General features: G+C 36.7%; 1 protein-coding gene across 1 annotated transcript in view; it reads left to right on the forward strand.

Annotated features, from left to right (window-relative positions):
- Positions 1–16,446, forward strand: part of ADAMTS18 (ADAM metallopeptidase with thrombospondin type 1 motif 18) — a 340,132-nt gene that overhangs the window by 124,969 nt on the left and 198,717 nt on the right. The window contains exons 4-5 of the mRNA XM_086947715.1: positions 4,099–4,366; positions 10,704–10,903. Of these exons, the coding sequence (XP_086803841.1) occupies positions 4,099–4,366; positions 10,704–10,903 (468 nt within the window). The remainder of the gene's footprint in view (positions 1–4,098; positions 4,367–10,703; positions 10,904–16,446) is intronic.

A 16,446-nucleotide genomic window follows, 5' to 3' on the forward strand; every position in this document is an offset into this window, starting at 1 on the left:
AGCCAAAAAAGGACCCAAAGCAGTTGTAAATGTACTCCACCTCAGACCTGAATTAAGCCCTGCACTGCACATGAAAATCAGTGGTACAGCAACACCCTCCCATAGACAATAATAGAGGTAGGCACTTATTATAAAACCAAGTGGGAAATAATACTGCATTAAAATAAATTTGTTAAAGTAGCTCAAAACATTATTAAATTTTATTTAATGCTTACATTCGTTTTCTACACCTATTAATAAATCTAATACATAATATATTTTTTACTTTAGATAGGGTTATTTATTTAAGCTTCAGATTTATTTTTAATATAATTTATTAAGTTCAAAATATTTACAGTGTAAATTTAAATGAAGTTATTTATGCTGTAACACTTTTTTAACATCAATCAACAATTACAATGAACGTATAAAAGCAGTTAACATTAGTATTTTACATTATCTATTCTTTCTTTTATTTTAAGTTTAATAACATATTACACTTTTCCTTATACTCTACCATACAGATATTTCCCAACCAGGTGATGGAGACCTCCACCTACAGGTGAAAAGTTGTTAGTAGTAACTTTAAAATATTAACTTTTTTTTACTATTTAATAAATGAAATTAAAAATATGAAATCAAATATAAAATTGTGTTAAGGATGTATTAAAATTTGCATATAACTGGGTCTGAACTGGGGTGGTGAAGTGAGCTAAAGAACGATGATGGATTCAACCCAGATTTGTGACTGGAGGTAAGTGCCTGAAGAGTTTCAGAGCTCCGTCCATCATCTCCCTCTGTTTACTTTGTTCACCCTAAGTTGACAGGGTATGCCCAGACGTGGGCCCCTTCATCACTTTGGCACTGGATTCAAGCTAGCCTGGCTGATGAGGGGTGTTACCCCGAAACCGGTCCCAGGATGCTTGTTTACGGTCCAGTGAAGAACTGGCTTCACAGTTCAGGCTGGACTGTTCCCATAAGGCACAGGGCAGGACTGATTTGCATATAAATGGTTCTTAACTGGGCTGGCAAAGTGAGCTAAAGAACAATGATTGATTCAACCAAGATTTTTGACTGGGAGTGAGTGTCTGAAAAGTTTCAACGCTCCGTCCATCACTTCCTTGTGTTTACTGTATTAAAATTCCACCAAAAGCAAATTGTTTGAATTAACTTATTAGGCACTTAAAAATACAAAAAGGTATGTTTTTAAGTAAGTGAGAAAAATACATGTTTTTTATATTACGGAAAATGTATTACAATATAATATCATTAAAGTATATTTAGTTATAAACACATATATTTTTTAACATTTGATTTGTACATATGTTTATAAAGTCAAAATTAAATATTTTATTTTAACATTATTTCCTACGCATTTGATTTCAAGTCCTTGTCTCCATTATTTTCCATGGAAGGGTGCTGCGGTATCAGGGACTGTCCATGTATAATGCTGGACTTACTACTATTGCTTTTTGGCCGTAGTAAATATACACTTGTAAATTATGCCCATCCCCAGTTTCAGGGCATGGAGGTATAGAAATTACTCGTGAATAACCAAAAGTTGTAAAGTTACTCAAAAAAGTAAGAGTAAAGTTACTGTTATTTAATTTTACATTTGTGAATATGCCCCAAAGTTGTCAGGACCAAAAACAATGTTTGTTTTGCTTCCCTTACTGGTTTTCATATAAACACAGTTTCGGCTGGGGAAAAAACTTGAAGATCAGTGAAAATCGGTAAAGATAGATTAGACTGGTATCCAGCTTGGAGATACTCACTTCAAGGTTGAGGGATCACGTCCTCTTAGACTTCGGCATTGCAATAATCTAACCCCCCTGAGCCCAATAGTAAGCTTCCTGTCAATGATTTGGTTAGTTGTAGGTCTTAACCGCTTGCTGATTAGATTATTGCCCAGAGTCTTGACTGTTCACTTTTTTTCACTTCACTTGTGATTCTTTGGGTCATTTGGACTAGATAATCAGGAGTCTCTGTTTTTGTGTTTGTTTGTTTTCTTGCTGATTGCACTTTGCTACATTTGATGTTCTCCACCAGTTTCTTTTTGGTCAAGAGTTGATCAGTCCTACATTTGCCCCAGAATTCAGGAATCTCCATCTCTCACATAATGTACATATAACTCATATCGATTCCTTGCATGTGGTACCTTTTGTTCAATGTGCTAATCAAGATCCTGAAGGCCACATGTGTGAAGGCTGAATCTGCTCATGGCTACGATTGACTCTTTATTATCTTTTCCTACCCTTTTCTTCTCTTGTCTCTCTCTTTCCGGTAAGCGAGTGGGTGGTCTGTGACTCTTAATGGATCCAGCTTCATTTGGTAAACTTGACAATTGTCCATAACTTTTGAAAGAATAGTGTTGAGAAACACACAGGCAAAATAGAGGTGGCACAGGGCTGGTCATATTTCACTGCTGTCAGAGGTGGTTGAGGTTATATACCAGTCTATCCTATGAAGCTATCTGCCCAATTACAACATTGTTTCTTCCATGTAGTTGGCATCTTAGGCAGCGAATACCTCAATATAGGAGCTCAACTGGTCATGTCCAATGTGATCTACAACCATAGACTACATAGTTGAAGGGGAGTAGTATTACATTCTCATTATTAAGGAGTCCGGTGTTGTAGTATGTGCTGCTAAGTATTTGGTTGTAAATATGAACAATGCTATGATTTTGTTAATCTGTTTTAATGTTTAATGGATGTTAGAAGACAGCTTTGAATGAAAGGTATTTATGAACATTGTATACTGTATACTAGTAAGAACAAAATCACATATGCTGGGTTTCAACAATGTAATTAAGATTTTCCCTAAACATGCTCTTAATTTACCCTAAAAGTCATAAATGTGCCTTTAAGGTTGTGTTTTGCCTCAGCAAACACTTATTTTGATGGTATCTGTGGCATTTGTTCAACTGCAAAGCACCAATTTATTTTCAATAAGAGTTATGTTACACCTGGAAGTGGAACAGAATCATATGTTAGTATGAACTATTGTAACTTGGAGAACTTAGGGCCCGATTACAATGGTGGACAGGCCCCAGTCCATCCACCATCATTTCGTTTTTGTGACTGCCCGCCTACAAGGTGGCAGTCCCACAGGGCAAATTAAGATGCATTGCCCATGTTTTGTACTGCGTCGGGTGCTGGGCTCTGCAGCACCAACTGCAGTACAAAACAAACACCCCACACATACCCCTGCACTACATGGCAGGCTCCATTCAGAGCCTGCTACATGGTGCAGGGATCTGTAGGGTTCACCATAGGTGCCACCTGGTCCTATGTCAGTGGGCCAGGGGTAAGTGGGGCTTGCTACGGGCTCTCCACCAGCATTTTCATCACAGGTTCACCGCCATGAAAGGGCCAGTGGGAAGGAACTTTGTACTGCCTACAGCAGTGCCTGGTAGGCACCGCCACCATTATAGGCATTTCTCAGCCTCCTATGGACCGACTTGCTCCTTGAGCCCATGGGAACCATGGCGTGTGGTCTTTCTGACTGCCACACAGCCCCCCCATTCAAATGTGGTGGGTTGTAAATTGTGTTTGGATAGTGGGGAGACCGCCACCATTGTAATCAGGCCCTTAGTAATGTCATGGATGAAAGTAGATTTTATTGTGTTTTAAGATTCAGAGATTAAACCTATAAAATAGTTCAGTGAGTTAATGGTGTCTTAGAAAAACACAAAAAGCAAAGGATTACAATGTGAAATATTAAGTCTTAAAATAAAATATACAACTTTAAAAGACAGCTCTATGCCACCATTGATAGCAGGCACTCTAAAGTTTCCCAACAATAGTGCAAGCAGTCTTTAATCAGCTAGTCAAATTTCAGAAACAACTAAATATTACTTGAAACCTTCACAGTTATTTATTAAAGAAATATTTGCATTCTTCAATCTTGGAATTTAAGTATATTCGTTTTTATAGGCCTCCCAGTATGAAGAGACAAGGTGATCCCTTCTATTTCTATGCATCATATAAGTTAGGCTATAAACATAAGCATAATAAGTAAGCATTTGCTGATTAATGTGGGGGCAATCAAAAGTAAAACATTGTATACAATTATCATCTAGAAAACACATTAAGGATATTTCTTATTTTTCTTTAGTCAGGTTTAATCAGACTACAGCAAAAGGAGTTTCTGATATCTCCATTACCACATCACCTGGCAGAAGAGCATAACTATACATCACCCACTGGACATCATCCCCATGTACTTTACAAACGAACAGCTGAGCATAAAATACGACAGAATAAAGTGGAATATTCTTACAAGGACTTGTTGATTGGGAAAGACCGCAAGTATCATAATCGGGCGAAAGATTATCAAGCTCGGACAATTCGAAAGCAGCATTTTTGTGGACGACGCAAGAAATGTATGTAAGGAAACTTTCTATTCTACTTGAACTTATTATATTGTTGTTTGCTTGTATTTAGCAAAATATTGCACAGATAAGGAAGATTTATGCACTTTCTGGGGTCAGCTGAGATGGCAATGTGACCTTATCAACTGTGGTTGCAAACATTTCACCCAGCTAGTGGTATCATGTTGACACAGAAGTGTGAGGTGTGAAAGAGAGACCTGCCATTCACATAATTCTTGAATTCAGAAGGGCTTATTGCAGACACCTGGATATTCCCTGTGCACTACTGGTTTCTGCATACTTTGCTTTCTCCTTCAGAAGGACAAAGGCTCACTTAGTAATTACTTTGTTTAGGTTAAAGGAGTACCCTAACAATGCTTCATGTACCAACACAGAAAGTAGGTCAGATAACCATTATAAAAGGATATAAAGGAAAAAAATGGAATATATTCTCATAATGTGAGGAACAATTGCTAACTGTGACTTTGAATAAAGTACCAATCTTGGGTGACAACATTTTAATCAATCTTTGCAAACCATTCTAATGTTGAAGAAATGCAACTGCCATATTCTTAGTCTAACATCAAGAGACCCATGGTATCACTGCATAATAACATCACATGATATGACATGGCATGGAATGGCATGGCATGGCGTGGTGTGATGTGATGTGACATAACATGACATGACATGACAGAACATACCAAATGTAAAACCATCCATTTATGGGTGGCAGGTAATTCTGCCCGCTGCTGTACTCTCAGAAAACTGTTCACCCAACCAGTAAATGATATATGTCCATATGAATGTTCAAGATTCTGAGAAAATGCTCTCTCCAGATTCGTTTCCAAACAAAAAGGTTTTTTTCAGATTTAAGACAAAATGTAGAGGGAGATACCCTTTAACTTGGAAAAGGTATGGGTAACAAGCATTCAAAACAACAAATTTCCTTTTCCAAACTTTTTAGGCCGGAATCCTGTCACTGTACAATGTATGATTAAAGAAACAATGGTTCTGTCGGGTGACCAAATAAATTGCTTTTAGGTAAAGGCTAAGTTAGCTCAAAACACAATGTCACAATTAAAGTTCAATTAAATTGGATAAAACCTCTCTGAAAACAGATGTAGTTCAAAGTTTTTATATATAAAAAATAGCGTCACATTTACAAAACATCGGAATTACTTCATTCCTTTTTAATTTATACAAATTCTAAGAACATGTGAAAAGTGACTTTTGGTGAGCAAAGTGAATGGTGCAATAAATTGAGTGACATTTATTTACAAATATATACAATATTATCCACGGGGAAAAGGGGGGAACATTTTGATTTGGCGGTAAGAGTTCTAAGTTAATGCTCCAAGGAGACAGTTGGTTACTAAGCTCGATCGAGCTTCTGCGAATTATGCCAGACGGTGCTCGTATCGTCTAGAGAACGCCGCGTAATCCCTTCGATCTTACGACTCAGGATTGACCTTCCGGCCTTCCCACCAGGGTGTGACTATTGCCTCCTGTGAGTCCAGACTCCCCCTGTCCCCCCCCCTCCCCTGTCTTGATAAAGACCCGTCGTGACCACCAATCGGGGCACACTAGGGTCGAAACGTCGACGCACAATACTGGTCAAGAAATCTCCGGGAACGAGCATAGTAACCATCTGTCTCCTTGGAGCATTAACTTAGAACTCTGACCGCCAAATCAAAATGTTCCCCCCTTTTCCCCGTGGATAATATTGTATATATTTGTAAATAAATGTCACTCAATTTATTGCACCATTCACTTTGCTCACCAAAAGTCACTTTTCACATGTTCTTAGAATTTGTATAAATTAAAAAGGAATGAAGTAATTCCGATGTTTTGTAAATGTGACGCTATTTTCTATATATAAAAACTTTGAACTACATCTGTTTTCAGAGAGGTTTTATCCAATTTAATTGAACTTTAATTGTGACATTGTGTTTTGAGCTAACTTAGCCTTTACCTAAAAGCAATTTATTCGGTCACCAGACAGTACCATTGTTTCTTTAATCATACCTACCCAGGTTCTGAGGGACACAGGGTTACCCCTTTTTTGTTGAAACACTCTAAAATGTAGGCACAGGTGGACTAGTGTGTAATGAGTATTTACGCAGGTTACCAAATTTACAAAAGTACTTAGATGAATTCTTATATACAAAGGTTAAGTTACACACAACCCAATGTCAAAATTCAAAATATATTATTTATTATTCACTGTTGAATTGCTGATACATTTCTAGAGTCAATTATTGTGGTTAAAAACACATGGTCACATTATTTATAAAAACATTTTTGCTAAAAATTCAAGAATCACAAAACTTATGTGCACAAATTATTACACTTCAAAGACAAAATGTATTAATGAACAAATTGTCAACGCAGCATTTCGGTGATCTACAATATCTGCACCTTCTTCAGGACATTGATGTTCAGTTTAAAAACACATCTAAACAAAAAGGTGTATAATAACAATCAGTACTGGGCTGTTTTTTTCACAATTGTATCTAATATCACTGTTCTTTAAGTATTTATAATGAGCATCCTATTTATTCATTTCATACATTAACCATTGTTAAATGCTTAAATGTATCCTTATTAATCCCTTATTATTTGGTAACCCGTCAAAAACCTTTGCTCATATCCCTGCATATGCTAAGACAATTTAGCTTTTGAAACTGTTATAAGAACATGTCTCATACCTATTGGGTCTTGAAAAGACCTCCAATAATCTGTGTGGATAAAAATCTTAGAGGCTTGCTGGTAAGTCAAGCCCTGCTGAGGGAAAAGAAAAATCAATTAACTCTGCCCTTTACATTGTGGTTGTTAATGTTATAACCTGTTCTTAGGTTTCTCTTGCCTACGGAGTATTTACTTCCACATGGAGTTATAATGTTCCTATGGCATATTGTTATCTTTTCTTTTGTTTTATTGCTAGAGAGAAACGAATTGCCATTAGGAATTGCTTTACCCTTCAAGTGCCTCTTTCTTAGATATATAGCATAGGGTAAGGAAGATACCTTTCATTCAACTCTTTATGTATCTTCTTGGTTCTATTGCCCAAAAAGCTGTATTTTTCTATTAAAAAAAAGACATTATTTAATTATTCTTTTTACCCATTCTTTCTATTTCGTGCATCAGTATACCCTTAGTGTCCCTTCTCCTTACCACTGATGGCCTTCAAGGGAATGTGGGGAGGACGTGTTTTTCTTGTAGAAATTTGGTAACCTGCGCAAATACTCATTACACACTAGTCCACCTGTCCCTACATTTTATAGTGACTCCTACGGATTCCGGCCTAAAATGTTTGGAAAAGGAAATCTGTTGTTTTGAATTTTTTCAGATTTAAGCTCATCTTCCAAACCTTTTCCGTAAAAGTACTCACATATTCCTGCAAGGATAGGGGGAAGTTAACCCCATTTAGAAGGTCGTAATAGTTCAGGTTACCTGATTACTCCATGTCATTAGTGCTTACTGAACTCCAGTCTAGATTTTCCCTGATAAACCTCTGTAATTTAAAGCTTTAGCTCACTTGCATTGTTTTATAAAAACAAGGGCTATTGCTGTCAGAATCATTGGATCTTCACTTACAATATTACAAATTGCCAATTAATATTGATGTGTAGTTTGACTTGAGCATTATGAAATACAGACCTTGTAAACCTTTTGATTAAACATGTCCTGCAATATAAATCTAATTATATCAATGTTATCTTCTTACCCGTAAATAATCAAACTTTCCATGTTCAAAATGTGAATGCATTTTCATGTTGCTGTTTATGTCATGGGAAATATTGTAATATTTCATTAATCATTTTAATGTTATGGTTGAAATGCTATCTTGAATGTTTGCCTTCCTGTGTATATAAAAGTGTGTGTGGAGGGAGGGGGGGCATAGGTAGGACTTTAGAAAATGTATTATGTAAGAAATGGGCTTCTGATTGAATGTTATTTCTAATTTTTAAGAATGATTTTGCATCTCAAAGAAGGTTTATCTTTTAAAGGTACCCAATAAAACATTTTCAATTAGTATTAGTCCACATTGATAGTAAGACAAATATTCACACATCACAATGATTTCTGCCCTCTTTGGTTAAATTAACATATCATGTGGAATTTTTGATGCCACTTATTTATTCGGAAAGGATGTGTTTATGATTTTTTACATACTAAAACTGCAGAATTCTCTAGAACACAATTAAGAATGGATTATAATGCATATGACATCCAGTGATTTCTGACAAAATATTTTGAAATATTTTTGGGGGTAATTTATTCGAATTATTTTTCCTTTACATACTTTCCTTAAAACTGTGCACATATGCGATACTTGAACAGTTTCATTATTTACATTTGGTAATAGACTCATAGGAATTTCTTGTTCCTTATTATTTACAGCATAGAATACAGACCTCTGATTCTAAAATTACAAAGATTGTGGTAACTTGGCATTTATAGTTCTTGCTGTCCTACCCATTAGAGATCACTTCAGTGTTGAAAGATTTTGCGGACAGAGACAATCAATGACAAAATTAATTAACTTTTATCTGAATCAGAAGTTCAGGTGTTATGAGTCAATAATTGTCCTCTATATTCTGTGCCATCGATATTATGGTTTTGATAGTTAGTGTGCTCACTAATCCAGTATTAATATATTAGATATAGTTAAACAAATGTTAATACTTCATTAAAATTGCTTGTTATTGGTCTGGCATGCAAAATCATTATGACTAACATAAACCAGTAGAATATGTAATCAATGGTGGTATTCAGAATAGCAGCAGTTGCCATTTTGAACATCCATACACCTTTGATAAAAGCTTTGTTTTAAAGTGGGCAGCTTTCACATATTTTCTAATCTTTACTAGTAAACTGATACATATTAGAGATATCACTGTCAATATTCCTGTATGTTTAGTAATTTGCAACAAAGTGGTTACCTTCTGTATGACTCAAGCACTCTCATCGCATCCCATATTTGGAATCATGAGGTTGGTAATACAAGTAAAGGCCTGAAGTAACTACATGGAAGTATATATTGATAAGTATACTTGGATATTTGCTATTAGTTGAGCATATATTTCTAAAATATGTTAAACAGCTAATTTGAACTGAAGCCTTATGAGATTTTAGATCTTGATGTGGATATTGTAGACAGATTTAAGCTTTTGTAGCATTACTTGTGCCCTTGCCGGACCTTATAAAAAAGAATTGAAACATAAGTTAAGGATATGCAATTCCAGATTGAAAACATGTTTCTTTTATATCAATGTGTTGCAAATCTGGCTATGCGCATTTAGTTTTCTTCTATGGTTATACTGTTTGATTGTTGTTTTGAATGTACATTAAACATTGCCATCTCATTTTCACATGATACGTAGAGAAACAATTGTTCTTCACAATAAAAACGGCACCTCGCTTGATGAATCATGCGGTGATGATTCTGCAGCTGGCACTTTTTAAAACACATAATCAAAAAATAAATCTTCTTTTGCTGGTACCACTTGTGTCAGTATTATGAATGTGACAAAAACCAATAGCATACATCTATATCATTCTTCTGCAGATACACTGATTTGTTTTCTTTATCTAACTAATATTTTTACTGAATACCTAATAACTTGTACATTCATATGAATAGTCCATATTGGGGTTTAGCTAGAATGTTTTTCTCTAGATCAACTGAAAGCTCATGAGCCTTCAGAGGAAATTCTATTAAAATGTTGGAGTAATTTAAATAGAGTATACCGTCAAAGATATTATTGTTAATACAGTCTCTCCTAATGGTGGTAACGCTATATTTAATGGGTCATTATGGATGCTAGATATATTTATTATTGAGATATTTAGGGGCATAAAGAAACGTCTTCATAATTATCTTTTTTGAACAAATTTGGTAATGATCCAACATGGTTGGTTTACACTTAATTTGATCACATTAAGAAATCACCTAGGTCTAGCAATAAACAAATTGAGAGTTTCATGAACATTGTGCTTTATTTAAAATATACACATTATGGTCCGGGTTGAGACTTTACCCTAGGGTGGGTATGACTTATTAGGGTGTATTTATGAGTAAGGTGCAATTAGGTCCAAAGTAAGTCATCGTTATTCACAGAAAACTGTTTCAAATTTGGCCCCATTTAACTTTGTAAATGTATTTAAAAAGATGTTCATTGAATAACAATGTGCAGTATTGACCATTTCTTTGTAGTTCAAAATGTAAATGTTATTACTTTAGACCTATACATTATTGTTGGAAATGTCCTGATAAAAAGCAATTTGCCTAAAATAGTAGTATAGTTACATCTTTGTGAAAATGGATTCTAACTATTTTCAGATACACCTAAACCCCCCAGAAAGGACATTTACATCCGTTCTGATGAATACAGAAAGTCTCCAAGGATTAGAAGATCAACTGCCAAATCACAAAGCACTGGAAGCCTAAATGTTGAAACTCTAGTTGTAGCAGATAAGAAAATGGTTGACAAGCATGGTAAAGAGAATGTAACCACCTATATCTTAACAGTTATGAACATGGTAAGTTCTTGTACAGTGGTAGACAATGTCTTCTTACTAAAAGGTCTTCTGAACATCTAAGAGGACTTAGGTTATTGTAAGGCATTAAAACAGTGTGTTAACATCAATTAAAAAAACACACTTTGATAATAGAAAATTACATCGGTAGTGCTATTTCTACAGGGCAAATCAAAGATTTAGCTTCAGCAAAATGAAATAAAAAGGACCAGTTGTGAGAATTCATTATAGGAAGGGAAATCTTGATACAAAATCTCACAATTCTTAACCTCTTGTGAACACATGAAGGTCACATTAAGGACTGACAAATCTGACTGAAAGTATGCCTCTTACATAGGATAAGGAGCAGCTACATAAGGATTGTGTTACTAATAATGAACCCTGGTATGAGAATGTTCAGATGTAAATAGATGGGTCACTCAAACCTTAGCAACCAAGTAAGTTGTCAATAGACATCACATGACGAGAAGGAATTATAAAATCTAATTCTGTTTTTGTGAGCCACAATGGAAAAAATAGGCATATTATTTCTTTCAAGTCTAAGCATGAGATGATTATCAAGAAAGTAGGCAGTTGTGAAATTAAACAAATGAGTATGCAAAAAATATTCATGTCTATATCCACCATGCACTGCAAATTAACCCACATATTACATCACTCATGGCATCTTCTATGACATCATTGATAATATCACTGCAACATTTGTAACTAAATTATTGATGAGAAAACTATGCATGGTGGGGAAGTAAGTTAGAGTTACCTTAGTACATGAGTTATAGATGCGACTTGAGATAACTATAACTGGTGAATTTCTGTGGTTTTATTTGTGCTAAATCTGAACTTAACAATAACATCCCTGTAACCCTGTAACCTTTATAACCTTTGTTTTTTTTGTAGGGAATTTCTAATGTCTTTTAATTATATTTCACAACTATAACATCCCTGTAAGCTTTGGTTTTGTTCAGTGAATTTCTATGCTTCTTAATGCTACTTCCTATTTGTAATGTCCCTGTAACCTTTATTTTTGTCAGTGAATTTCTAGTTTTAAAAAAAATGCAAACTAATATTTAATTACATGTGTTAATCCAATTACTGCCATGGGCGGCCTTTGACTGTGCATGTTAGGGGGTTGGCCGTATGGCCTGGCCTTTGTAATCCCCTGCATGCTGCCAACCCACACTGTACGGGCCTTTAGCTATTAATGGGGGGGTTGGTTGCAGGGTCTAGCCTGTGGCCAGGCCTTGCGGCCAACCCCTCACTTGCAGCCAACCCTTGGAAACCTCCTCTTTTGGGGACCCCATACACTGGCATCATATTTCATGGTGAGGGGCATGTGCCCCCCTAATCAGGCCACTTCTGGCCCCAAGGACCAATTCTCCCTGATCCTGGCACCATATTTAATATTGAGGAGGGCTCATGCCCCCCTCACTGTGCCCATCTCAGCCTGGGGACTCTGTCCCCGGGACCTGGCACAATGTTTGGGGGAGGGGGGCACAAGGGGGAGCGATGTACACTACACACCTACCCAGGCCATTTTTCTTGACCCCAGGGCCCAGCACCTATATGAATGGGGAGGGGGCAGGCAGCCTCCGTCCTCAGCACCTGTACTTTAGGGCCCAGCCTTTTAAATAAAGTTGGAGGGGGCAGGCAGTCCACCTCCCAGGAAGATTTTGTCTCTGGGAACCCCATCTCCCGGTGCCCAGCCATACTCTGAATCATTATTATTTAATCAGGTTCCACTAGGAAATCCAGCGTGCAAAATGAATACCGCACAGCTAATTTATTAACATTGAAATTGAAAACAAAATCACAAGTCTCGATACCCAAGCCCAATCGCTAAACATAAAAGTATGAGGATAAGGGCACTAAATCTAAAATCAAAAACCTACATAATGTTCCATTGTGTTAGTGGTAATGAAGACCTGGCACTTCCCCTACATATAACTAAATCTAGGGCAGGTCAAGGGGACAGTAAGAAGACATACAAATTAAAAAATAGCACAAACAAACTAGTCCACAGCTAATATATAGTGCTTAAGCATAGAATAACATCAATAACAAATTTGATAGGCACCATCAACTAGATACAATCATGGCATAAGCCACCAGGCATAGGGGGTCAGTGTATTCCTAACCTGCCCCCTTGTGTTTTTATTTGCATAATTCCTGGGACTCGGCACGAGTCCAGAGTCACAAGATGGCTGCCACCACTTCCTGGTTAAAGTGGTGACAGTGAGTAACAGCATTGCAGTTGGCACTTGGACTCACTGATCCATCACGGTGGATGCTCGTCTCTAGCATACATAAATCTTTTTCTTTAAGAACTCCAAAATGGCTGAACCGATTTACACCAAATTACAAAACACACTCTTTCTAGCTTTCTACTAAATTTGGTGTAATTCCGTTGAATGGATTAGGCTGCAGTTGAGGCTAAAATCCCCATGGGAAATTGCATGAGGAAAACGTGTTTTTGAACTTCCCTTTTTCTCAGCCCCCTCTTGATAAATCGCCCAAAAATTTTCTAAACAATAGCAGAAGTGAGTGACTAGATAGCTTTAAAACTTTTGTGAGGATTTGTCAAACGGCACCACAGTTATTAGCAAAACAAAAAATATTTTCCTATGGAATCTAGGTCCTAACTTTAGCTACCTACTGGTGACTGGCAATAGGTTATATATATATATATATATATATATATATATATATATATATATATATATATATATATATATATATATATATATATATATATATATATTCACTGAAAAAACCATAGGTTATAGACCATATATAATTAGGAATTAGCATTTACAAAACCTTATTTTACTCACACAAAACCATTGAAATTCGCATATATAGTTAGTTGCACTAACTATATATCGCGTACCCGCAATCCACTGCTGATCATGTCACATATTACATCATTCATGACATGGTCAGTGACATCACTGATGACATCACTGATGACATCTCAAATGACATCACTGATGACATCACTGATGACATCTCAAATGACATCACTGATGACATCACTGATGACATCTCATTTGACATTACTGATCACATCACTGATGACATCATTCATGTGATAATACGATGAACCTCTTCAGACTCTAATATAACCTTAGATACACTCAGTGTAAACAGACACTCACAGACTGTCACTCATCCATGGAGTTACTCACACACCTAGTCAGTCATGCAAAGAATCAATCACACCTCCATTTCCTCAACTATACAGTTATACACACCTTACTTATTCAAACATATGCTAACACATATATACTCTCTTATACAATCCCTGATACAAGTTCACAATGATCCATACAGCCACTTACACATTCACTGGCTCTTATGCACAGTTATTTATATATGTCAACTCTCACATGTACTGTGTTTTACATATGTACTTACTTTGACATGTAGCACTGAGATATCCATTCACTCACCAATACACTCATGCACACAGTCAACCGCTCATACAGCTGTTTCCACATGCACTTTTGAACCCATACATCTAGTGAATCAACTGCTCACACATCTATGCACAGAGTCATACACCTCCCAGCCACCCACACACACACTCAGTCTCCCATACAAATACTTGGGCAACCAATCAATAACCCATATAGTTACTCATATAGCTACTAATCAACACATGCAGCAGTTTACAGAACAACAGACATAATGATGCACAAATTAAGACAGTTTAGTCACTAACCCATGCACTCAGTGAGACACATTTAATCACTCACTCGTACAGTCAGTCATGCACCTACTAAATCCTTAATCCAGACACTTATACATCCACTCATTCTTCAATATGTAAGACATATTTTAACTTTACAGAAACATACAGTCACTGGATGTTGTCATCAGTGATGTCATCAGTGATGTCATTTGAGATGTCATCAGTGATGTCATCAGTGATGTCACTTACCATGTCATGAATGATGTAATATGTGACATGATCAGCAGTGGGTTGCGGGTGCGCGATATATAGTTAGTGCAACTAACTATATATGCGAATTTCAATGGTTTTGTGTGAGTAAAATAAGGTTTTGTAAATGCTAATTCCTAATTATATATGGTCTATAACCTATGGTTTTTTCAGTGAATTTTCAAGGTTTTGTAAATGCTAATTCCTAACTATATATGGTCTATAACCTATGGTTTTTTCAGTGAATTTCAATGGTTTTTTAATAGCAAATATCAAAAGCTGTAAAATGTATTCTTCTTTTAAAGGAAAAATATATTTTATATGTATTTAATATAATTTTTTTATGTATATACATTTTTTGAGGGAACAAATTTATCAACTATCATGCTGAAGAAGAGTGTGGGGAAAAAATCCAAAAGAGGAGGACTAAGAGGAAAGAACAATCAGTTCAAAAATACAATTGCTTTAAAGCATGAAGTGCTTTTCCACACATTTACATTTAAATAACCCATATTAGAACATACAAAATATCTACTGAGGAGATGGTGTACATTGAATTTTAGACTCTTCATTGGTACCTACATGTTGGTACTTACATCACCCACACAACACAACAGCTCTATTCAGAGCTACCCTACCTCAAAGCACTCTAAAATATTATTTTACTATTTCCCTTGGTTTTCCCCTTGTTACGCTTTCCGGAACCCTACCCGGTGCGCGGACCGGGCGCTAACCGTGCAAAAATTTGAAAAAAAAAGTTGTTTTTTTTTACATATATGGGCCTCCTCAGCCACCCTCAGAAAACCTAGGGGGTCAGGATATGTCTCCCGTGCACCCTTATACCCATTCCCAACATTGTTTATCCTCCATCTTGTGACTAAATTCGTCCGAAACACAAGATGGCGGACTCCCGTTATGCTACCGGTGAGCTACCCGGTTCGCGTACCGGGTAGCCCGTCCACCGCGAAAAATCGAAAAAAAAATTATTTTATTTTTTTGCCCCGCGGGGCCCTTTAATAGCCCCCACATCAATCCTAGGGGGTCAGGAGGGGTCTACCTTGCCCCTTTCATTCATTTCCCCCTTCGTTTATTTCCACCTCTTGTCTCTCGATCCTACCGAGAGACAAGATGGCGGCCGCTCCGGACTGTTTAGAACGTTGAGAGTCACCGGAGAGCCAATCCGCTTCTCCTCGCGAAGTTCCGTTACGCGTCTGGTACGCGAACCGGGGCGCTAACCGGGACGCTGTCACAGATATATATATTATTTTGAACGTTAATTTCTCAAAATCCACTGGAGCACATATCTTGAGACCTAGCAAAGGCACATCGGGCAAACAGTCTCTACAATTTTGCCAAGTTTCATAGAAATCCATTCAGCCGTTCGAGCTAAAAGTGAGTCCAACCGCCCTATGGAAAACTCAATGTTAAAAACACGTTTTGGGACCCCCCTTTTTTCTCGCCCCCCGCTTGACGAAACTCCCCCAAACTTTCAGGGCACGCTCAGAAACAAAATGTGCCATTTTCCTGAAAATTTCAGCCAATTCCGTACATCAACGCCAAAGTTATTCAACATCAAATTTTCAGAAATCCCTATTCAAAAAAATCC

Source organism: Lissotriton vulgaris, chromosome 12 (assembly GCF_964263255.1).
Source record: "Lissotriton vulgaris chromosome 12, aLisVul1.2, whole genome shotgun sequence".
Taxonomy (NCBI): domain Eukaryota; kingdom Metazoa; phylum Chordata; class Amphibia; order Caudata; family Salamandridae; genus Lissotriton; species Lissotriton vulgaris.